Source organism: Pavona decussata, unplaced genomic scaffold, assembly GCF_977016875.1.
Source record: "Pavona decussata unplaced genomic scaffold, jaPavDecu1.1 SCAFFOLD_53, whole genome shotgun sequence".
Classification (NCBI taxonomy): domain Eukaryota; kingdom Metazoa; phylum Cnidaria; class Anthozoa; order Scleractinia; family Agariciidae; genus Pavona; species Pavona decussata.
The window spans coordinates 1,283,438-1,305,819 of record NW_028145475.1 but is presented as its reverse complement, the minus strand read 5'-3'; the positions used below and the strand labels follow the sequence as shown (position 1 = coordinate 1,305,819).

Here is a 22,382-nt window from a genome sequence, read left to right as displayed (position 1 = left end):
GATTACACCAACCCTTTTCAATGTTCTTAATTTTCTAATTTAATTATAATTTTTCAAAGAATTCATCTATTTGACCCCTCCTCCCCCAATTTGTTTAACTTAATATTTTTTTACTTAATTTATTTGTTAAACATACATCACAGATGACTTCAAAAACGGTAAGAACATAAAAATGGCAAACAGACCGTCGGGCGGCAGCGTGCACCTTGTGTTCGGCTACCACATTTTGATGTCTTCTGTAAACTGTAACTAAACAGACCCAATAGCTTGGTGAAGAGTCAAACCCTGCGAATATTCCCGACCTCCTTGTGGGGGAAGCACTGGCTACTTGAGAGATATTTCCAGAGCGGGAACAGCGAAATACTCAAAGCCCAAACGAGAAAATAAAACCAGCATCTCCCCAACCCCTTACGTTTCTTATTAAGAGTCGATGAATGCGCCGCTGCATCCTAATCGCACTTCACTGGACCAACAGAACTACTGTACGCTGTAATGCTGCCTTACACCGCCTCACTGACTGGCTTTGCGAATTATCACCAGCCGTTAAAATGTGTCATTAGTACACCAGGGTAGGAAAATGCTTTTGTTGTACAACTCTTTGTCTAATGGACAGTTATGAAATATCTCTCTAAGTTTTGAGGCAGCGGATGAAATTCTTGTGAAATGCGGCCATTCAATGAAATTCTGATTCTTGTTCGTCGGACTAAATTTACTACAAAAAAAGGTTTTCTGACATACCAATTTTAAACGCAAATTTAATCCAAGAGACCAAAATAGTTTTTTTAGTAAAAATAGTAATACTGAAATGGTTTGCTCCAAGGTCGACAAATATTTTTCATAACAAAATTATGCTGACAAATTGAAACTGAAATTGTCTTCCTTTTAATGATAACGTTTATATTCTTTTTTTTATTTATTTAAACAATATTTGAACACGACATTTGCTCTAAGAACAACTAAGTGCTCATCGAGAGAGCGTACGTCGGATCAACTAATCCGCATAAACACATGGCAGAGACGGACCAATTTAGAGGGCTAACACGAGTACAATAAGTTAAAAAAACGAAAACTACAAAGCTAAACTAAGAAAAACGAGATAAATGGGAAATAACTGACCGAACTTGCTCGAATATATTTTCGTTTATATTGCTTACATTACAAACCAATATAAAGTAAAAAAAGCAATCCAAACACTAGCACGAGTAAAGAAAATTGGATATTTGCTCAAAAAGGTAATTTGTTCTTCAATTCACTTTAATTCGGATTAATTTGCGTAAGCTCCTTTTCACGATTTCCCTAGGGGAAGCTTAACACGTATCTTGGAAACTATTTATTTTTACTTTTAAGCATTGTTTTTAACTATATCCTATTGTTGGAATACCAACACACTATTTTTCATTAACAATACTAAAGATAGAAATTGATAGACTATTTCCGAGTTGCTTTGAACCTCATTATGAAAACGAGGCTAAGTGGAAAGTTTTTGTTATGAAAATTAGTTTTCATCCGTATGCAAACAAAACTCATTTTCATATGAAAAGTTTGCACTTAGCCTCGCTTTCATACTGAGGTTCACAGTAACTCGGAAATGGCCTATTTAGGACTAGAAGTCTTCGTGAATTTGATCATAGAATACCAAGTTTCAGACCAATGTCGAACAACCGCATGAGTTTGAGACTGTCTGAAAACTTCAGGAATAAGAAGATTTTGTATCGAGGTAACATGGCCTTCAGCGTTATAACTTCAAAAAGGAACGAGTGTTATTTAACTGCAAGGAATAGGAATAGCTCTGAAACAGTGATCATACGAGAAAATTTCAGACCAGTAAACCAGGAGAGACTTAACGGAATAAGTCTAAACAACATACACAATAGCTGATTTGTGCATGCTCTGTGTATGCTTCACTGAAAATGGATAACGGACGCACGCTAATTAGTGTATGATAGACATCACAAGGTGTCCCCTAACCTTAATTCTAACTAAAACGCAAATGATTCTGACTGCAAATGGTTGCAAAACAAAAGAGCCTCGTGATTGGCATAAACAGTCGAATTCTGTCAGGGTATTTCAGTTTTTTCAATTAAAAAATTGAATTGCATCATGCAGACTGATTATGTCTCTAGTTATGTTGCCGTTGTTGTTGCTGTTGTTGTCTTCAAAGTTCCCTATCCCGGACCAAGCACCAAAGGCAAGGTGTTATAGCAAGTTTTGTGTTACCTCATTGTGTTGTGTTTTGTGTTACCTCATCTATGTTACCTCAATGTTACCTAATTGTGTTCATCAAAGCGCCTATTCACAGTATATCTAGGAGGGGCTCATTTGCGAGCTCGGATGCTAAAGGAAATTGTTTTTAACGTTTTATCGTTTTGCAGAAACAAAAAGAAAAGAATTCTGGTTGACAGTCCAGAGATTATACAAGGATAGAGCTAGCTGTGAAAGTTCAACTCGAGGTTCATTTGAGTTTTATTCACTCGCAGCTTCTTCTTTTGCTGAGTCAGCGCGCACAAGTTTCCATTCCAGCGCCCTCTCGTATCCGCGCAACTTTACAACCCGACGACAATTCAGCGCCCATTTAAACGGAAACACAGTGTTCTCGTTTCTAACGAAGTCCCGAAGATGAAGTCCCAGTGAAGATACAAGCGATTTCAGAGACGGGATTCTCTTCTTCCTTCTGAATGAAGCGAGCTCTTTGTCTGTGCAAGAAGCTAACAACGATGCACGTAGAAACATGTTAAATTGACTTGTTAAATTGAGGTATTCCACCACCGCGGGCAGCCCGGATAAATGCGTAAGTTCGTGGTTTCCCGTGTCTTTCAAAGCTCTGTTACACAGATCTATGCCAGAGAGCTGCGGCAACACGTTAATTAATTCTGGCATATAGTTTAGGGACCAGCAGATGGTCTCAGCCAACATGACCGCGTGAGGATTAGATTCGTTCAGGAAGCCTTTGAATTTTGTCAGTAAGATGGTAAGTGGACAGGAGTCCCACAAGTTAGAAGTTGTGATGCGGTCATATTTGAGATGGACAGGCAGGCTGGCCTCAATATTCAAGACGTCACATCAAATAAAGTGGAACTTCACCCGTTCACTGCTAAGTTTTTGGAGGCACTTTTGAAGGATCTGTATCAAGTAGATGGTGCACATCTTTGGCAGGGAGGCAGCGTAACAGCCGGTTTTCTTGATTGCTTTGTAATCCCACCTAGTGAATGGAAGCAAAATGGACGGTATGCTGTAGTGAAAGTCAGAGCTTACTTTGAAACGGAGATCTCCTTGACCGGTGAGAGTAAAGTTTTGTCGCGATAACTTTGCCGTCTGTGTGGACGAATGAAAAATGCCTGTGTCAAAAAAGTGTTGGGTAGAAATCCTGTGTTCCTTAGGAATACCATGCATGTAATGGCTTACGCCACCTTCCCATTCTGAATCCAAGGAGTTCTTCTTGTGTCTTAGTTCCTCGACCCATGACCCTTTGCGCCGTGACAAGCGAAGCCACGTGGTCCAAACGCTCTTAAGCTGGCTCAGTTGGTCAGCAGAAACCTCCATCAAACCTCCTGTTAGAGTGCGCAGTTCAGTAGCAGTCACGAGGTCTTGAAGTGCTGACGTCAGAAAGGCAAAGTCCTCTTCTGAAATGCACACCGAGTACCAAACACGAACCACTGTACCAGCCACGTCATCTCCTCCTACAAAAATTGGAACACGGATACAGAAGCTGTAAAATGTCGTCATCACAGCTACAAGCAATTTTGGACTTACCGTTTTTATTCGATTAACCGCCCTGGGCGCTTATTTAATTTTGGGCCCATAAGGGTGGGCGCTTTTTCGAGGTGAGCGCTAATTCGAGAGTGGCCGCCTATTATTTTCCCAACATTTTCAGCAAGCGAGGACATTTTTAGAGAATAACAAAACAATGGATAACTGAATTGTTTTTTCTCGCTTCAACGAGACAAAACAAAGTGCAAAAACTAACATGAACAAGCCATACACAAGATAAAAGTTCATTGACTACCGTATCTGAAACCAATTTTGGAAAACAATTGCAACTGACGCTCCTCTTACTTTACTTGTTTTTTGTTGGGAAGGGGGTGGAGTGGGCGCTTATTCAGTTTTTGGACTTTCAGTGTGGGTGTTTATTCGAGGTGGGCGGTTAATCGAATAAATACGGTAAGTAGCTATAGAAAATCTTCATACTCTTAGCAAACTTACTTGAACGCTGTAAACTACGACAAAAATAAGGCATTTTAAATGTAACTGGTTTAAAAGCTTTGTTTAAAAACATATGTCCTATTAACAATCCTAGGGAGAAAGCTCATTTTGAGGCCACCTTGACAAGTGGAGTGCAGGAAAGGCTATACTGATAGGGTAAAGTGTCGACAATAGTATTCTATGATTTAGCACCGGCAACTTTTAAAGAAACAAAACTGAAACTGGCTCGCGAGGGTAGCCCGTGCAAAGTGCACTATCATAAACGACACAAGCGTTCAAAAACTCTCTAATAATTCATAAGCCCATAGACCTATCAAATGGTCGATAAAACGGCATCACGTGTAGTGGTTTTAAAATCTGATAAAACCTCTCCTTATTAGTATGCGGTGTTCAATGTTTTTCTCGTACGCTAATTTCCAACGTTCACAAAAGCATCATTGTTATGAACTCACTTGACACACTCTTTTCCAGGAATTTTTTTTAAGCCATTCAAGAAACTCACAGCACGTGTTTTATCGGGTCTCGTGGTTTTAAATCCCGATAAAACACTGCTGCTCGTGTTTTAAACATATATAGAACATCAGGCACAATTCCATCCAAAAATCAAAATGAAAATTAACTGCATAAATATCAGTCAAACCAGTTTTAATGAAGAGAAATAACTAAACAAAAATTAAAATAATAAAGAATACCTTTGTATATCATGTACAGAAGCAGGATTGTTCTGGCCAGAGTACATGGACAGATGTCGTTTAACACGAAAGTTACCTTCTGTTTATAAACATCAGGTAAAGAAGCAATTGTGAGTTGAACATTCCTTGGATCACCAACTCCACACAACAACAGAGCCAGCGGATCAGAATACGTCTCTCCTTCATTCATCGACATGTTGAGTAGGTCCACAGCTGGTACATTACCCCAGTAATAGGTTTCCTCGAGGCCGATTTTCAGTCTCTCTTTAAACTCGAAAAAGGTCTTCATAACTTCAACCAATTTAAGCGTTTTCTCAACAGATTCTTGGCATGACAATTTATGCTGTGCCCAGTCGTTTCTCTGACATTCTGTGCTACAGTAAGAGACTTCCAAACAGTTACTACACTTCATCATTCCTTCTTGTTCGAGACCGCAGCTGGAACATTGCGTCTTCAGCGCCGCTGCATCGCAATCTGGCTTGTGTCGCCACGTATCCTGTTTCTGACATTCCTTGGAGCAATAGAACGCCACTCTGCATCGTGAACACCGCGGAGTGCAGGCCGCCAAAACGGCCGCTAACTCCGATGCAAAGAAAGCCCGCCAAGATGAAGAGCAGAGCTCCTCCATCCAAGAAAAGATAGACAGCTCCAATCAAAGCATCGGCAAGCTGAAAAGTCATCTTAAGAAGGGCACATGCCCTAAGACTTTAAGATATAGCGCGAGGGCTAATATTACGCCCGATGAAGACTTTAAGAACGAGATAGGCTCGATCAGAAAGAAAGCAGAACAGGCTCTCGTAGGAGCGCTGGTGAAATATCACCATAGGCGCGTAGAACGTTTAACTAGCAAGCTTCGTAAGCTCGAACAGTATAAATTTCGCAGAAATACTGTAACTAAGCCGACGTCTCACCAGAAAACGCAATCACCGGCTAGAAAGAAAACTGTCAACAAAGGTGACAATGTAAACGAGCTAGCCGCAGAGTTGAAAGCCAAGATTAGCGAAGTTGATGTACTGTTAGAACAAATGAGATCACAAGTACGTGAGAATAAACAGAGTGAATCTTACCCTTGTGTCTTATCAGACTCCTTAGAAGTAAGGGGAAAAGGGAAAGCAAACCATAGAGTTAACAAAACGGCTAAAAACCGAAAAAGAAAAGAGCGGAGAAAAATCAAAGACAAAAAGCGCTTTTGTAACGCCATTGAGTCACGCAAACAGCATATCAAAAACCTGTCAAATGAACAACTGACAGATGAGCAAATTACTTTACTATCGCGTGGTCTTAAGTTCATCCCAACACCCGTGACAAAAGAAAATCTTATCAGGCGCAAACTTCTCGCGGATTTTGATCAATTTGCGAGACGAATGCGACTACAATATATTTTTCACGGAGAAGAAAGCGAACCTCATCCTTTCCACGTTAAGTCAGACTGGAAACCACCAGTCCAGCCATCAGTAGCTCTAGAGACCTTCCTAGAGGAGGTCAAATTTGAGCTCGCAAGTATAGAATTTGACAAGCCAAAAGATAATGTATCTACGGGAGAGCGCCAAGCTCTCAAAGAGTTATCGCGTAACAAAAGCATTATTCTTAAAAAATCTGATAAGGGGAGCACAACCGTATTGATGAGCAGACAAGACAAACTTAACGAGGGTCAAGTTCTACTTGATGATTTAAATAACTACCGACCCTTAGACAAACCAATGGCTGAAACTACAGCCAAAAAAGCTCAACAACTTATTAAATCACTGCTCTCAGAAGGCCACATTGACGAAATGACGGCTAAATGGCTCTCTCTTACGCCTGATACTCCGCGAATACCAGTGTTTTACACACTCACTAAGATTCACAAACCGACACTTGTCGGAAGACCTATTATCTCAGGGTGTTCCGGCCCTACGTATCTTAAAGATACGACAGACTTTATTAACTTCATCGAGAAGATGAAACTGCCTAAGAGTGCTATACTTGTTTCAATGGACGTCACAAGCCTAAACACGAACATAGCACAACAAGAGGGTATTACCACTGTATGCAATGCATACGAAGAATTTCACCAAGGAAACCCTCCAGTTCCTCCCAGGTTTTTAAGCGAGATGCTTAGTCTGATCCTACAAGAAAACTCGTTCCAATTTAACGGGAAAGATTATCCTCAAACCCATGGAACAGCCATGGGCACGAAAATGGCCATAGCCTTTGCTAACACCTTCATGGCCAAAATAGAAAAAGAAATACTCAGACAGAGCAGCATTAAGCCTATCTTTTGGAAAAGGTTTATCGATGACGTCATATCAGTATGGGATACAAGCAGAAACAAAATAGAAGAATTCCTTCTAAAAGCAAACAACTTCCATCCCACAATCAAATTCACGGCTGAAATCTCAGAAACAGAAACTACATTCTTGGACACGATAGTGTACAAAGGTGTCAGATTCAACAAGGATTCTATCCTTGACGTGCGAACCCACTTCAAGCCTACAGAGACCTTCCAATACACGAATTTCTATTCGTGCCACCCACCAGGCGTCACGAAAGGTTTTATCAAAGGAGAAGCGTTAAGGCTTCTAAGAACAAATTCCTCTGAAAACACTTTTCAAGAGAATATGAGGAATTTTGCAACACGCCTCAAGAATAGAGATTACCCAGCTACAACTGTAGAAAAACATCTCTCGGAGGTCAATTTCAGTGACAGAAAGAAAGCACTGGACTGAGAGAAACAAAAATGCACGTAAGAAAATACTGCCCTTTGTAACGCAATACCACCCTGCGTTGCCCAACCTCAAGAATATACTTATGGGGAAATGGCACCTTATACAGAATCAACCATATCTGAGAAATATCTTTAAGGAGCCTCCCCTCATTTCATATCGCAAAGGAAAATCCCTAAAAGACACTCTTGTAAGAGCTAAGCTATGAAGGCTTTGAGACCAATCTATATGCGAACTGCAGGAGTCGTGCAGGCCCGTCAACACTTTTAAACTCTGAGCAGTGACCAGCTTTGTTCATGATCAGTTGATCAGCTTACTCAGGTTATGTCTCTGGAGAGAGAAACAACGTCTTGTAACTATCTTTCAAAAGATCATCACAAACATAACTGTAACGCATAAAAGAGCTCTCTCATGCCATACCTTTGAAGTCCTGTTGGATTGGGCTCCTTTAAATTCTTTATTGGTCCTCTGCAGTTGATTGCGCTGTCACTAACGTTCGACGCATTAACAGCGGCAGATTTAATGGTACTTTTTGATAGCACTGGTGACGTAAAATGCCTTTATTACTTCATTTCAAAGCAAAATATTTGTTCAGTTGGTATGTGCGCTTTAACGAAACCAACACTTTTGTCAACACAATCGTTAGTCATGTTCTTTTCCAGGTCACGCGAAGAAACCTGCATAAATTAGCGATTGCATAATTAAGCCCCTTAAAGGCAGCATACATTGGTGTCCAAGCAGGTTTCTTTCACAAAATATTTACCAGCCAGCTAGAAATAATCACACGAGATTCCAGCCAGCCGCAGAGCAGTCCATTATTGACAGTGGTTTGGCCCTCATGGCGCTATTACAGAGGCGGAAAGATCTTGGACCCCCGATACGTTCATAACTTCTAGGTAAGAAGTGATACCGCTCATCTCAATGTTGAAGTGCCGCTCTGCAGGCTGTAGTTTTACTATCAATCTAGTTAAGTTCCTTTTTACCTCACAAAATGGCAAGTGACTATTACACACGTGCTTGCATTTTCTTAGATCTAAACCATCACGTGAAAATCACAGAGTATTTGGAACCGATACGTCACGCAACCTTGACAACCACGAAATAATTTTGCATAGGTTAAGGAATTCTGGGAAAAAGAGAATACATTAAGTCATCAAGTTTTCTTAGAAGGAAAGCGGTGTTCAGATTTTTAAGCCGGTGATTGCTTGTGTAACTTTGCTGACTCGGCTAATCATAACACAGTGATGAACAGCGATCATTGACGAGTTTAGAATACTACAAGCTATTTTGTCAACAAGTGATTTCAAGAACTGGATGTTGGACTCGTCCTTCACCAAGTGATATTGAATATCTTTTATATTTACTTCCGTTTATCATTCAGGCTACGGGACGAAACGTGCACTTGGAACTATTGTAGAGCGATCTACGGCTTTAAAAGTAGAAATCTTGCACCAAAGTAGATATCTGGAAAATTTTATAATTTCTTGCCACTTGGAAAACGTCTTAAGGAATATTCTGCAGGAGAACATAGCCGGGAGAACTGATCGACTTTCGTTTGAATAGTCGCAATGTATGAGGATTCATCAGCAGACTAACAAGTTCAGACAAGCCAGATTACACTGGCCAAAGTAGTTGATAGTTGACTAACAAAAAAAGGAGTTCAGAATTTAATCTGAACGGCGTTCTGAATTTAGCCTGACTATTCTGATATAGTTACGACGAACGATGAACAGAAATGGTCACTGTTGGCGATGTGAGACAGCCTGCACTGAGCGGTGTTCACGATGCAGAGTGGCGTTCTATTGCTCCAAGGAATGTCAGAAACAGGATACGTGGAGACACGAGCCAGAGTGCGACGCAGCAGCGCTGAAAAGAAAATGCATGGGATGCGGAAAGGAAGACGAAGGTATGCTAAGATGTTCTACTTGTGCGAAGGCCTGGTATTGCAGTGCAAAGTGTCAGAAGAAAGAATGGGGGAATCACAAGAGCCAATGCCACGATATCGTCGAGAAAACCATTAACTTGGCTACTACAATTAAGGAGGATCGTGATTTGAACAAGCAGGCTCCAGGAATGTCCCGTACTTATTACTGGGGTAATGTACCAGCTGTGGACCTACTCAACATGTCGATGAATGAAGGAGAGACGTATCCTAATCCGCTAGCTCTGTTGCTGTGTGGAGTTGGTGATCCAAGGAATGTTCTACTCACAATTGCTTCTTTGCCTGATGTTTATAAACAGAAGGTAACTTTCGTGTTAAACGACATCTGTCCATGTACACTGGCCAGAACAATCCTGCTTCTCTACTTGCTATACAAAGGTAAGTGGAACCTTTGTTTTAATTTTGAAAACATTGGGTCGGTAATAATGACAAACGAAGCCTTTCATGGAGCGGGAAGTTTTAAAGGGGTAAATACCTAATATATACAATAAATAAAACGAAAATTAGATTAGAATGAGCTAAAGCACAAAATATAGAACGAAATTGCTCTTTAAAACAATATCGACAATATTATTTTGCATATAAATTTGGTTGGTTGAACGTATAATTTGTAAATCTTGACAGAAATGTTAGACTTTCGACACTGATATATATTACAATTTGAACAACAGAGAAAGAAAGAATGTACTGGCCTCTGAAGAGAGGTGGCCTCTATTGGGATGTAGGGCAGTAAAGTAACGTGGAAAATTGTAAAAGTTGCAGAAACGCTTTTAAATTTTATTGATACAATTAATTGGTAATTTAAACTAGTGTTGTACAATCCAGGGATAATAATGCCCGTGGTTTCAAACTGTCCCTGCCCCATTCCATGGATAATACTCCATTCAAAGCAATTACCATTCGTAATAGCTAGGATGTGACAAATTTGCTTAACTAAGAATCATTTACATCCATAGAAACCCAAGTATGTTACAGCCTATTATCGTCCCCTCAAGCCTTTCATGTATCATTTCTTATAACGTAGGAGGAATGGAGGCAGTGGACACTGTCATCCGGGTCTGGTACTCTCTGCGCATCTTGGAAAGTGATTTTTTGCTGCTGATGTTGGCGCTTGACGATCTTTGGGCGGCCGATGACTTGAGCACTCTAACAAGTGACTTTATGAACGTGGCCACTCCTGAACAACTGCATGAGCTGAAGAAAGTCTGGGAAATTTGGATTCAGCTCTCAACACGCAAAGGGTGTTGGGTGACTGAGAGAAGGAACGCTGCTTTCCAAAGAGATACTGGTTCAGGGCAGGGCATTCAAGACTATCTTAACACGATCCCGCAACGCCACAGAGACTCCGCCAAATTTTGGATGGACACTGGATTGTTCACCTCACATTTTGAAGCATCTCATTTAACGAGAGAGAATTTCACCCTTGCCGGTTCCTCCTTCCAGTGGCAAAGGGGTGATATATATGACTACGACTTTTCCATTGATCCCAGTAATCTTCCCTTTACTGGATGGGATTACAAAACGATGGAGAATTTCTGTAAGAGTGATTCTCTTCTAGAGATGTACTTCACGTACCTGTCAGATGTCTTCAGCAAGTGCATTGCCAAACTACATAGTGGTGAGGTGAAGATGCATGTCACTCTGTGTGACTGCATGACGATTGAGCCATTCCTACCTGTTGGGGTAAAATACGACCGCATCACCACTTCTAATCTGATTGACTTCATTTCCCTCTCCACCCTGCTGGCGAAATTCAAAAGGCTTTTGAATACCAACAATGAACACTCGGTCTTGGTCACTGAGACGCACAACTGGCTGGGTCATCATTTGCCAGAAGTTCGGAACCGTATACCATGGAAGTACTTTGCTCTCGCACCGAATGCAGCTAAAGACACTAACAACCCAGCACTAAAAACGTCTATCAACCTAACAAGCTTTCTCGAATATTACAACCACATTCCAGATTTCCAGTTGTATCTCCGTGCCGCTCTTATCGAGTCACGCAGTGAGGAAGAACTGGCTTCTTTGGCAAAGAGCAAGAACCTTCCATCCATCAAAACTCTGACCACTGATTTAGGTCTGGAACTGCGCGACTATGCGAGGAATGAAAACACAGTTTTTCCCTTCAAGAGAGCTGTAAACTGTCGCCGAGTGAACTTGATTAGAGGAGACGAATTTACTTTGGAGTGGAAGATTCCCTCGTCAACTCAATAGTTGTTTTCGCGGAACTGAACTCTTAGGTAAAAAATGCCGCACGTGAATAGGAAACTCACTATTACATTCTTAGTTTCAGCTGGAGTTTTTGGCAAACGGCTTTTTTATTGTTTAACTGTCGAAACTTCTAAGTGGACTTAAGATTAATGGTATTTTTCAAGATTGTAGCTCGGAAGAATTTGCGTCAGTTTAACGCTGTTATTTTACCCCAGATACTTCAAAAACCCTGTTAAGTTTAGTTCCATTTGAGTTCCCCAGGTAAAAAGGTTTTCCCACATATCTTCTCCCTCGATTCGAGAAGCATTCCTAGCTAAAATTTGCACATTTTCAAAATTAAAAATCAATTTTGAATGTTTTGAAAGTGTTCTGTCACCGAAGTCGGTTTTTGTAAATTCAATCCAATGCCAGAAAAAAGGCTGTACAGTGTTTTCATTAATATTATAGTAGCTTTGTTCTACATCTTAGGTACGAGCATTCTAGATCTACCTTTAATATGACATTGTTGTAAAAAACGTTTGTCAGCGTTTTCGTTATATTTCAAGCCTTTTATCTGGGCTTCATCTTCATTTCTGGACCTTTTCTTCCATGGGTCCGGCTTCCATGATATCCAGTCATAAGCAGGTGTTTTGGTAATGAAATGCTGCGTAACATTTCATGACACTTATTTCAGTTGAAGTTGCGAGAAACACGTGCTCGAATCATTCCCCGGGGGAGCTACTCCTTAACATTTTTGGAAGAGGTGATGCAGCCCTAAAGCTTAGGCTCTTATCGGTGTCAGACCCCAGAATATGTTGCTTTTCCTATAACAATTCCAGACCTGAACCTCAAAATGTTTCCCCTTTTCAAACCAAAATAGCAAACTTCTATACCCTTTTTCAGGCTACTAGACAAAATAAAATTGTTTCAGATCAAAACGATTATAAATTACACCTATATTTATGCGCCGATCGATTAGAAACTTCAGCATTCCCTCTGGACATATCCTTGCATGCATCAACCGTAGGCAGGAAGTCGGGAATTTGATTTATTTGCTGGTCTGAAGGAATACGCGCGTCGTTTTTATCCAGGCTTGTGGCAGTTGAGAGGTTCTTCATTAAGGACAGTATTTCGCCTATGTAAGTAAATGGCTCACTTAATTGAGTTTCAAAAGAAAGCGTTTTTGAAGATGTCAATGATATATCTCTGTCTGCAAAGCATTATCAGCAATGGACATTTGAGCGCTTAAGGATAGGAATGACTGAAAAATCTAGAACATTTTTCTACAAATCTTACTTGCCTGCTATAACGCAAACCTAGTAAAGAGCTGTTACAGGACGTCTTCCGTTTGTAGACGACGTCAATAGATTTTATAGAACAATTTTTTTCTTCGAGACTAGTGGTGGCGAAGCGTTGCGACTTCACAGGTCGCGTAGCAATGTAGTTGATGGTAAAACTTACACTGCTCAACAGAAAACAATACTCCTTGGGGAGGCAATACCTGGGGATATCTATTCCCCTTACCCACGGTCCTATCCCCATCCCCAAATCCCCAGGGAATTATTTAACAATAATCCTGCGAAGGCCCCGGGGGGGGGGGACTCCCATATGGAGCAGACGGGGATGCTCGTCGTCTCACTTAGGGGTGTAAATTTTGGATTTTGGTCTCGCTTAGGGACCGTTCATTTTTTATGAGCATGGGGGGGCTGGTGGGATTTGGTTAATTGCCACTACGAAACTGTATGACCCCCCCCTAGCATGCAATTTTTTTCCACATGGCCCCCCCCTAGCAGAACTATTTTTTTCTGATGACCCCCCCCCCCTCCCGCCCAATCAGAAACAAATCATACTCCTAACTTTAACAAAACGCTTATGTACTGTTTATATCAAAGATAAACGTAATTGTTACTGTGATTTCTTTACAGTACTATTAACAAGTAACCGTTCTCTACTTCGGTAAAGATTTCTCTTGTTTAAAAAACGTTTTATAGATATAGCAACACGTTTACGGCAACGACAAACCCTAAATTTCCATTTAGATTCTCAAAGAAACTATAAAAATTAATCAAGCAAATGGTTAACGTGAAATTACTCCCCTTCGAGTAGAAACAATTAATACACGTACAGATCTGACTAACAAAATACGGATCGGAGCATACCAATCAACGATTACGAGTCATATTAAACAGAAAAAAACAGCGGACGCACAGATATCAGTCGCGTAGGTAAGGGTTACATAGGGGTGTTCGTTGAGCCCCAAATCTTGCTTACTAGGGGGGGTCCGGGGGCATGCTCCCCCGGAAATTTTTGAAAATCTAGGTTCCCAGAAACCTCATTTCCTGCATTTTGAGACCCATTTTAGGCAAATCACAAATTTGTTTTACAGCAGCTTTTTGAGCTATATACATCATTCCTACGGCAGAATTGTTTCAACTTAAACAAGAAAGTTCAATGTACATTCCGTGCCCTGTCGAGTTCTGATAGCTATTCGATCTACTGATAGTCATACACCAAGCTGGTAAACTGCATCATTCTCAGGTGTAGGCCTTCGAACAAATTGACTATCTCGTCAAAATTGACAGGCATATCATATTTGATATGCATTAGAACCAGGGCAGACATTCTACTCTCTCGCATGGTACACCTCATGTAATTGTTCAACCTCCTCATTAAGTGCTTTCTCTTCCGCCATTACTGATCTGTAAAGGGGGTTCGTTCGAACCCCTCGAACCCCCCCTCCTACGCGCCTGGATATTAAAGTACTGCTATTAAAAATGACAGTTACAAGCTTTTCTGAAGATGGCTTACGGCTCAGATTTACCGTCAACTGAAGTCACCAACAACAGTTCTATTATTAAAACTAATCTGGATGTTCACACTAGGCATACTACTGAGTCTACTGATACTCCTGGGTTCAAATAATTTACTAATCAACAGTCTTTATAAAAGTGAGTACTATTAAAAAGAACATTAAACAATCTATTGATATAGTTCAGAGTACAACCACTTTGTAGAAAACTACTCCCCCAAGGATGATTCAATAGTGAGACTGATACGTTTTTATATTAATTTGAACTTGTACAAACATAGGTGTCTACCTCAGTTTATATTCATTATTGCCTTTCCAACAGATATGCTTCATTTCCTCAGTTGTTGTTAATATAAAATGCAGATTTCGACCTCAGTATGTAAAACAAATTAAAAGTGGTTAGGAAAATCGCATTAAATAAAATTGAAATAATATTCAATTTCTTCATCTGTTTCTGTGTTGAGCCACTTTCAATTTCCCCTACTAGCCAATTATTTCTGGTGACCCCCCCCTCTTTCACTCATTTTTTTTTGGTAGCCCCCCCCCCCCCCCCTTTAGTGCCATTTTTTTTCTCGTGGCCCCCCCCTAAATCCCACCAGCCCCCCCATGCTCATAAAAAATGAACGGTCCCTTAGGGTGTTCCGGGCAAAGCGCCAATATTTTAAGCCGCCAAGGTGTCGTTTAGGGTTCCGTGAAGAAACACAGAATTACGCGAAGAGAAACAGAAGTCAAATTTTCTTTTTAACTTGTTTTCTTTACCGCATTAGGGGTCAAAATTTGCTGAAGCCACGCCCAAATTGGTCTCCTTTAGAAGTCGAAAAAAGCCTGAGCCACGCCCAGATGGTCTCCTTTAGGGGTTAAATTCAAAATTTCCGACGAGCACCCCGGTCTGTTCCATATGGGAGTCCCCCCCCCCCCCCCCGGGCGAAGGCCGTAGCCCGAGTTGGCTAAAATCAGCGATATTCCGCAAGATTGAGCAGGATAATTGTTTTATTATTCAACACATTGATAACATAGAACAGGTTTACAGCAGAAAAGCTGGAGGCGATCTTTATTTGTCATGCCGGGCGCGCGGCATGAATGAAAGCGGTAGCTTTGTTCAAGTTTGAAATCGAGAGCGTTTTGCAACAAATTAAAATTGCCTAGCCCGCCAATCGCTCCGGCAAAATTTTCCACAAATATGTAGCCTCAAAAACTGAAACCAAACTGCATTTTGAAGCTGCGAAGGATCTGTTGGTCTGCCGGGCCGAGCTGAACAGACTAGAAAAGCTTTCCAACGATTTCTCGGGTGAGTGTTTCTTTGTTTATTACGCAAGTAATTTCACGATCTTTCCTCAGTGTTTTGACAAACGCATCTAATGCCATGTTCCTTGCAAGAACTCTGGATCTTTGTGAAACTAAACAGTTTTTCAAGCGGCTCTAATGCTTCTGAGAATAATTACTTTGTACTCCGTGGACTTCGTCTTTCATTTTGTCTGCTAGAAAGCTAAAATTTCTCAAGGCATTTCAGTGCGAGCTCGGATTTTCTCAGGTGGTTTTCTCCATCTCTTCCAGACGAGTCAAGATCTCTGTTTAACGGTTGAAAGAACCAATCTAAGGAAATACATGTACTGTTTGCAATTTCTGAGCCCTAGAATACGGAACAATCCAAAAGTCTAGCAAAAAATATATTAAACGTTTCTGCTGAACTGTAATTTGCCAGTCAGTTCACAAACAGAAAGCTAGGTAAGCAGTAAAAGTTTTTGCACTAACCATTACAATTCTAAACAGCAACCTTGGTTGTGTATAAAATAGCGTTATTAATAGTTTGGTGATCTTGCGAGGTCGTTTATACTTTTTGAAAGCGCTCTGCCATTTTTCTCCCCGACTCACGAAAACTGTGCACGGAAACTACGTATATCGCAGGATATCTGTTGTGTGCGGACGACGCTCGGACGACATATATTGAGTTCAACATGACCATATTTGGGCATTATCACAATGTGTTGAATAATAATGCATATTATTAAAAACTGGATCATTGTATAATGCAATTCCAGGGTTTTGATTGGCTGAGCGGCTATGGTATATGAGCCATTATACCATGCTCGAGAAGTAGCGACCATAAATTGTTTTCTGGTTGCTCTTGAAAACGAAATCAGCAAGGCCTACCAATACTACTTGATTGTTTTTAATAAAACAATTATTCCACTCGCGCTTGTTGGATATGAGATGATTATAGCCAACTCGGCGCTACGCGCCTCGTTGGCTATCTATCATCTCATATCCAACGCGCGCTCGTGGAATAATTGTTAAATGTATTGCTCCTTGTGGTAGGCTCCTGTTAGAAAAACCGTTAAAAGAAGAAAATAGTACATCCTCCTTCGGTTTTAGCACCTGCGCAGTTGCTGAGGAGCGCGAGTGCATCATTACATACAGACATCAATGATCTATTCCTATATTATTCAGAATAATTTGTTCAGACTGGCGTTACTTGTAAGGCGCGCTCAAAAAAATTAGAATATCAGTTAGGTTGCCTCTCCCTTCCCTTGCCGTCTCTAGAAAAGAACTCAAGGGGTCCCCCTTGGGACAAATTCTCGGAAATCGGTTTTAATTTCTAAGTAAGGATTACATCATGCAACCAAACGGAACCAATCTTGGGTAAAGTTTGATCAAAATGCTCAAGATAGACCAGTGTTGGCGCTGTGATACAATATGTTTAGCGCCGACGGCAAAGATCTACTGCGGCAGGTGTGAAATGGCGTATTACTGCAGCCGTAAGTGTAAGAGTAGCGATGAGTTTCGACATCAAGTGGATTGCCAGACGGCTGCGTTGAAGAGGAAATGTTCTGGATGCGGAAAGGAGAATACTGGGCTGAAACCGTGCGGAAGCTGTCTTCAAGCGTGGTACTGCGATAAAGAATGCCAGAAGAAATCCTGGCCGACACATAAAGCCTACTGCCAACAGGTGACAAAGAAGACCTATGAATTGTCTGATCAATTGAAGAAAAATTTCGGCTTCAAAGAGTCCGCACATCTGCAAGGAATGAGTTTTCTTTATTACTGGGGCAACACTCCTGCCGTGGATCTCATCAATCTTCCTCTGAACGAAGGCTGCAACTATTCCAAACCTTTGTCGGTTCTTGCTTGCGGCGTTGGAGACCCAAGGAATGTGGTGTTGTCCTTAGCTCAGCTTCCAGAATCTTACCAAAAAGAGGTCACTTTCGTTTTAAACGACATTTGCGCCTGTACACTGGCAAGGACAGTTCTTATTCTGTATTTGCTTTTCAAAGGTAAGCCCTTGCAATTATGGCCAGTCTAATGCTGCATCGGTCCTTGTCAGTATGGTTTCTAAAGTTTTCCAAAACGAAATGGGAACTATATTTTATACTTTTAAACATTCGAAAAGAAACATGCGTTACAATAAATTAAAAGATTGTGAATAGTTTGTAATATTTGGCGATATGAAAAGCCCAGCATGCAAATAATGCCCAATCAAAGTCTCGACGTTTGTTCAGTAACATTCGAACGGGAAATCGCCGGAAATCATTCAACTTGTTAGTGCTGGTCAGGGAATGTTTTCGGTCAAGAGAAGATGAGCTGAAAGAGTCTTATGGCCCTCCGTTCTTTCCCGCATTAACTTTGTTGAAGTTCACGTACTTTCTAGGTCATCGAGATTCCGCCCTTCTCAAATTGGGATCGTTTTGAAAAATATTTGTTTGGTAGGCGTAAAAGCTTGGATGCACTCTGACCAAGGACTAATCTCGAAACCTCAGCTCTCAAACCTCTTTACGTTGGCCACTCAACTTAGAATTGGCATCAACTCAGTTGATAAAACAAATATACGGTTTCACTACCTCCTCAACGGACGCAGCACGACAGTTACTATAGAAACTAAGCCCCTTATCTATTTAAGTTGGTAGGCGCTGAAATTATTTCCAAACCTATCTTGTGCCTGAAAAGTTCAGGCTTTCTTTTTTCGTTTTCTGAATTTTTCATGCTTTCTTTTCGTAGCTCCTTATAAACTTCCGAACATTACCTTGATCGTTTCACGATTCTGAATTTTCTTTTACACTGTTAAAAACACTAGTGATCGGTTTGCAGTGAGTAGAATGAGAACAAAAAACTGACACAAAAAGTTTTTTATTGTAGCACCCTCTCCCAGCAGATCATTGTAACGCTTATTTCTGATAAGTAACAATGGGTTCACTTTTCAGGGGGGAAACAAGTGGCAAGCTCAGTGACGCAGATATGGTATTCCCTTCGTCTCAGCGAAGAAGACTTTCAGCTTGTTATCCGCACGCTGCAAGAGCTGACCGAGGCATCCAGCCTTGAAGAACTGACAGGAGGTGCAATGAAGATGAACCAAAGGCAATTTCAGAGTATTTCTGAGGTATGGTGCACCTGGCTTCAGCTCAGTTCGCGTGGAGGAGACTGGATAACAGATGCTCGACGCAGGAAGATTGAAAATCCTGATGCAAAGAATGGAATATATCTCTACTTAGCAGAAATCCCCGGGAAACATAGGGAATCAGCATCTGACTGGTTTCAAAACGGGATTTCGTCGCGTAAGAAAGCTCGAAAACTGCTTCCTCGGGAGAATTTTACTCTCACAGGTTCTGACTTCCAAACAGGTGGCAATAAGGGCGATTTCACTTACAGAATTCAATCATCTGTGCTTCCATTCATTGGATGGGACTACCAAGAGGTCCGGCAATGGGGTCACTCCTCATCAATCTTTCAGATGTACGATGACTATGTCAGTCATGTGCTTGAGAAGTGCTCCTTAAAATTGGCCACTGGACAAATAAAGTTTCACTTCCTGCTGTGTAACTGTATGGAGATCGCTCCGTTCCTTCCACATGGACAAACGTTCGACCGCGTGACCACTTCCAACATCGCCCATTATGTTCCTCTTGCCAGAATTCTGGGTACGTTTGAGCCGCTTTTAAACACAAGGAACCCTTCCGCGGTAATCATTACCGAGTTTCTAAATTGGCTTCAGTTTACAGATTTGAGGGAGAAGGCGATGATACACTCCTATTTCCTGCCACAAGGAGACAACTTTCGCAGAAAAGTTCTCGAAGACACCAAGAATCCCGCCATTTCCAGTTCTATAGCATACCAAGGTTTTGTTGATTACTGTGACCACAGTGCTGAATTCGTTCAGTTCCTCCGCGCATCTTTATTGATCTCCAAAGTCCCGGATGAACGTAATCGCAGGCGCACATGGAATTCAGTGGCTGACCATAATGGGCTGATTGCAAGAAATTTCCTTCGCTGCCAAAATCGAGTCTTCCCGGCCAGGTGGATGCTAAATTGCCGCAGAGTTACCATGCTTACTGGCTTTGAGAGAGCAGTCGAGTGGATCGTCAAACCTGAATAACAGTGATACAAATAAACTACTCTTTCTTTCCAGGATTGTCTGTTCGAAAAGAGCACGAGATTTCACGAACAGTTTCCGATATAGTGAATGTTGTTACGGACAAGTATGCCAAGTTATTGTCTTAATTTTAGGCAACAGTGTCGAGTTTATCTGTAGTTGTGTTTTCCCGCCATTTTTGTCCGTTAAGCATGTATGCCCGAAATTTCTTTGCATTCGCAATTTAAACTCACTTCCCCATCAACTGAGTCCAGTCATAGCCGTTTTTTGGACTCCTACCGGTATTTGAAAGCTATTGCAATCAGTCAGTGCTCCAAACAAAATTTTGCTGCTCATGTTTCCATTTTAAATCTTCATAATAACATGGAAGTTGTAATTTTACAAATGTATACACTCGATTGAAAAAAAAATTGTCTCGTATATAGACCTATATTTGCCAATATGGGTCACTATTGACCAATGCTGGTCAATATAAGTCACTATGGGCCAATATTGGCCAACATAGGTCACCATGGGTCAATATTTACCAACATGGTTCCTTATGTGCCAATATGGACTAATATTTGCCTATCATATGGATCACCATGGCGCAACATTAGCCAATGAGGGTTACCATGGACCTATGTTAGCCAACATGGCTCCCCATGAGCCAGTATTCGCCAATATGGGTCACCATGGACCAATATTGGCCAATATGGATCATCATTGGCCAATATTGGTCATCCTGGGCCAATAGTTACCTTTAAAATCCAATTTTTGTTACATCTTATCCCCTCCGGTTAGTCATCGTTTGCCAATATTTTGATAATAGTATTCGTGAGGGTACTCTCGCGTTTTGTTTGTTTGTTTATTGTTTCTTTTTTCGCGCGCGTGTCTTAGGGTGGATTTCAATTACTCTTTTAATTTTACGCGCGTACGGGGGAAAATTAAAAGGTAGACTTCTACTGCCGCGTAAATTTACGGGCGTACTGCCTACGGAAGTAAACTAGTCGCTTTGCGTGAGCAAAGAGGCGATATGTGAACCACTTATCAGTATGTAAACATAAAAAGTCGAACAGCGCTCAACATTTCCCTTTTACGAAAGCCATTCACACATCGCTTCCTATTTTATTGACTTACGTTAAGCTAGTTCATTTTACGTCCGCACACACGTAAAATGTGCGCATTAGTGGAAATTCATCGACTTTTCTTGTATAACACAAACAGGTGAAAATTAAATAAATGAGCCTGCTAATAGGTCTTATTGCCAGTGCTTTTCTTTGTCGTTAAGTTGCACTGATTTCACCATTTGTACTGGCTTGTCATTCTTCCTCACGCCCACTAGGTAAAACCTTCAGCTCTTTTATTTCATGTAAATTGGCTTCCTTTTTCTTTAACTTTCAAGTTATTTTAGGAAGCCAATACCCCTTTTTCTATTTCATTTTGCGCTTAATGTCATTTCAGCTGTAGCTAGAGTGCTCTGTAGGGGTAGAAAAAAATTATTGTTGTTGTAGTCACACACCAGCAGGATGTCCAGTTCCTATTTTTGAGCACATTCCTATTTTCTCCTAATGAAACCTCCTATTTTTCCTATTTTTTAGCTGGTGAAGCCAATGTGTGTTACAAAATTGAAAATGAAATCATGATAGTTACGTGTTTCAGACGAAGATCCTGGATAAAGCAAGTTGTAAAATATCATCACTTTATATTTGTCAAAATTCTTTCTGCCCTATTATGCATTTATCTAGTAATGTAGTTCACTTGACTATGTACAACTGAACGTAATGATGATCAATATTCTGGATAAACCCATCGAAAAAGCATTTCGTTATCCATAAATGTAGTTATTTTGAAATCTTACATATCCAGCATATCTTGGCTTTCAGGTTTTATTTTGTTGTGTCTGTTTTGGGTTTTTGTAATGTTCACGGTTGGTTATCTTTAAATGATGAACAGGAAAACTCACTACGTACTTGTTTCCACAAGCAGAAAACGTGACATAAAAATCATTAGAGAGATTTGACCTGAATAAACAAAAACAAACTATCTTAAAAGATACTGAAGGAAAACCTGCGAGTGTGCATCACGCTCTTGGCTGTCTTAGCTACCGGCGATTCCTGTAGACATGTACAAATGACGACACCTGAGGCAGCCCGGCCATGGGATGCACTGCATTTCCAGCATATTTTGTTATTTAGAAACCCCTCCTGTTGTTCTTTTCATCATTAAGGTGAACATCGCAGCAACGAAACATCTGCCGCTCGGGTTTAATAGTTGTGGTTGTTCATACTTACTGAAAAACTAAGAAGTGCTGTCATACCTGCAACACGAATCGTGTGTTTTCAGAACATACTCCTTCGTTAAGCCGTGTTGATTGTCATTGATGGATTCAGGCGCAGAATGTCGTTTGCTTCTACTGCGCGCACTTACAGAGGTCAGTGACGCTTCGCGAAATGTTCCAAAAACCAAGACCGTTAGTCTGCATTTTACATAGAAATTCAGT

General features: G+C 40.9%; 3 protein-coding genes and 2 pseudogenes across 4 annotated transcripts in view; 3 read left to right on the top strand and 2 right to left on the bottom strand.

Annotated features, from left to right (window-relative positions):
• Positions 1–8,103, bottom strand: part of LOC146480359 (uncharacterized) — a 40,498-nt gene extending 32,395 nt beyond the window's left edge. The window contains exon 1 of the mRNA XM_085109528.1: positions 8,018–8,103. The gene's annotated coding sequence lies outside the window, so the exon portion shown is untranslated. The remainder of the gene's footprint in view (positions 1–8,017) is intronic.
• On the bottom strand, positions 2,128–5,520 carry LOC146480361 (uncharacterized; annotated as a pseudogene). Its single transcript, XR_014864677.1, has 2 exons — positions 4,893–5,520; positions 2,128–3,677 (listed from the first exon to the last, which is right to left on the bottom strand). The product of XR_014864677.1 is annotated as an uncharacterized LOC146480361 (transcript).
• On the top strand, positions 6,917–7,805 carry LOC146480360 (uncharacterized; annotated as a pseudogene).
• Positions 8,104–8,763: 660 nt separating the features above from the next.
• LOC146480358 (uncharacterized) lies at positions 8,764–12,108 on the top strand. The gene is made up of 2 exons (XM_085109520.1): positions 8,764–9,917; positions 10,564–12,108. The coding sequence occupies exons 1-2, from the start codon at positions 9,323–9,325 to the stop codon at positions 11,751–11,753; spliced, it is 1,785 nt and encodes a 594-aa protein (XP_084965646.1). The 5' UTR covers positions 8,764–9,322; the 3' UTR covers positions 11,754–12,108.
• A 4,802-nt stretch (positions 12,109–16,910) lies between these two features.
• Positions 16,911–21,721, top strand: LOC146480357 (uncharacterized). Its single transcript, XM_085109530.1, has 2 exons — positions 16,911–17,810; positions 18,735–21,721. The coding sequence occupies exons 1-2, from the start codon at positions 17,195–17,197 to the stop codon at positions 19,901–19,903; spliced, it is 1,785 nt and encodes a 594-aa protein (XP_084965656.1). The 5' UTR covers positions 16,911–17,194; the 3' UTR covers positions 19,904–21,721.
• The last annotated feature ends 661 nt before the right edge of the window (positions 21,722–22,382 follow it).

Excerpts from the sequence above, each read along its gene's own strand:
- LOC146480357 (XM_085109530.1), top strand. The coding sequence starts at position 17,195 with ATGCTCAAGATAGACCAGTGTTGGCGCTGTGATACAATATGTTTAGCG. Across the intron at positions 17,811-18,734 it reads TCTGTATTTGCTTTTCAAAG|GGGGGAAACAAGTGGCAAGC; the intron begins GTAAGCCCTTGC and ends TTCACTTTTCAG.
- LOC146480358 (XM_085109520.1), top strand. The coding sequence starts at position 9,323 with ATGAACAGAAATGGTCACTGTTGGCGATGTGAGACAGCCTGCACTGAG. Across the intron at positions 9,918-10,563 it reads TCTCTACTTGCTATACAAAG|GAGGAATGGAGGCAGTGGAC; the intron begins GTAAGTGGAACC and ends CTTATAACGTAG.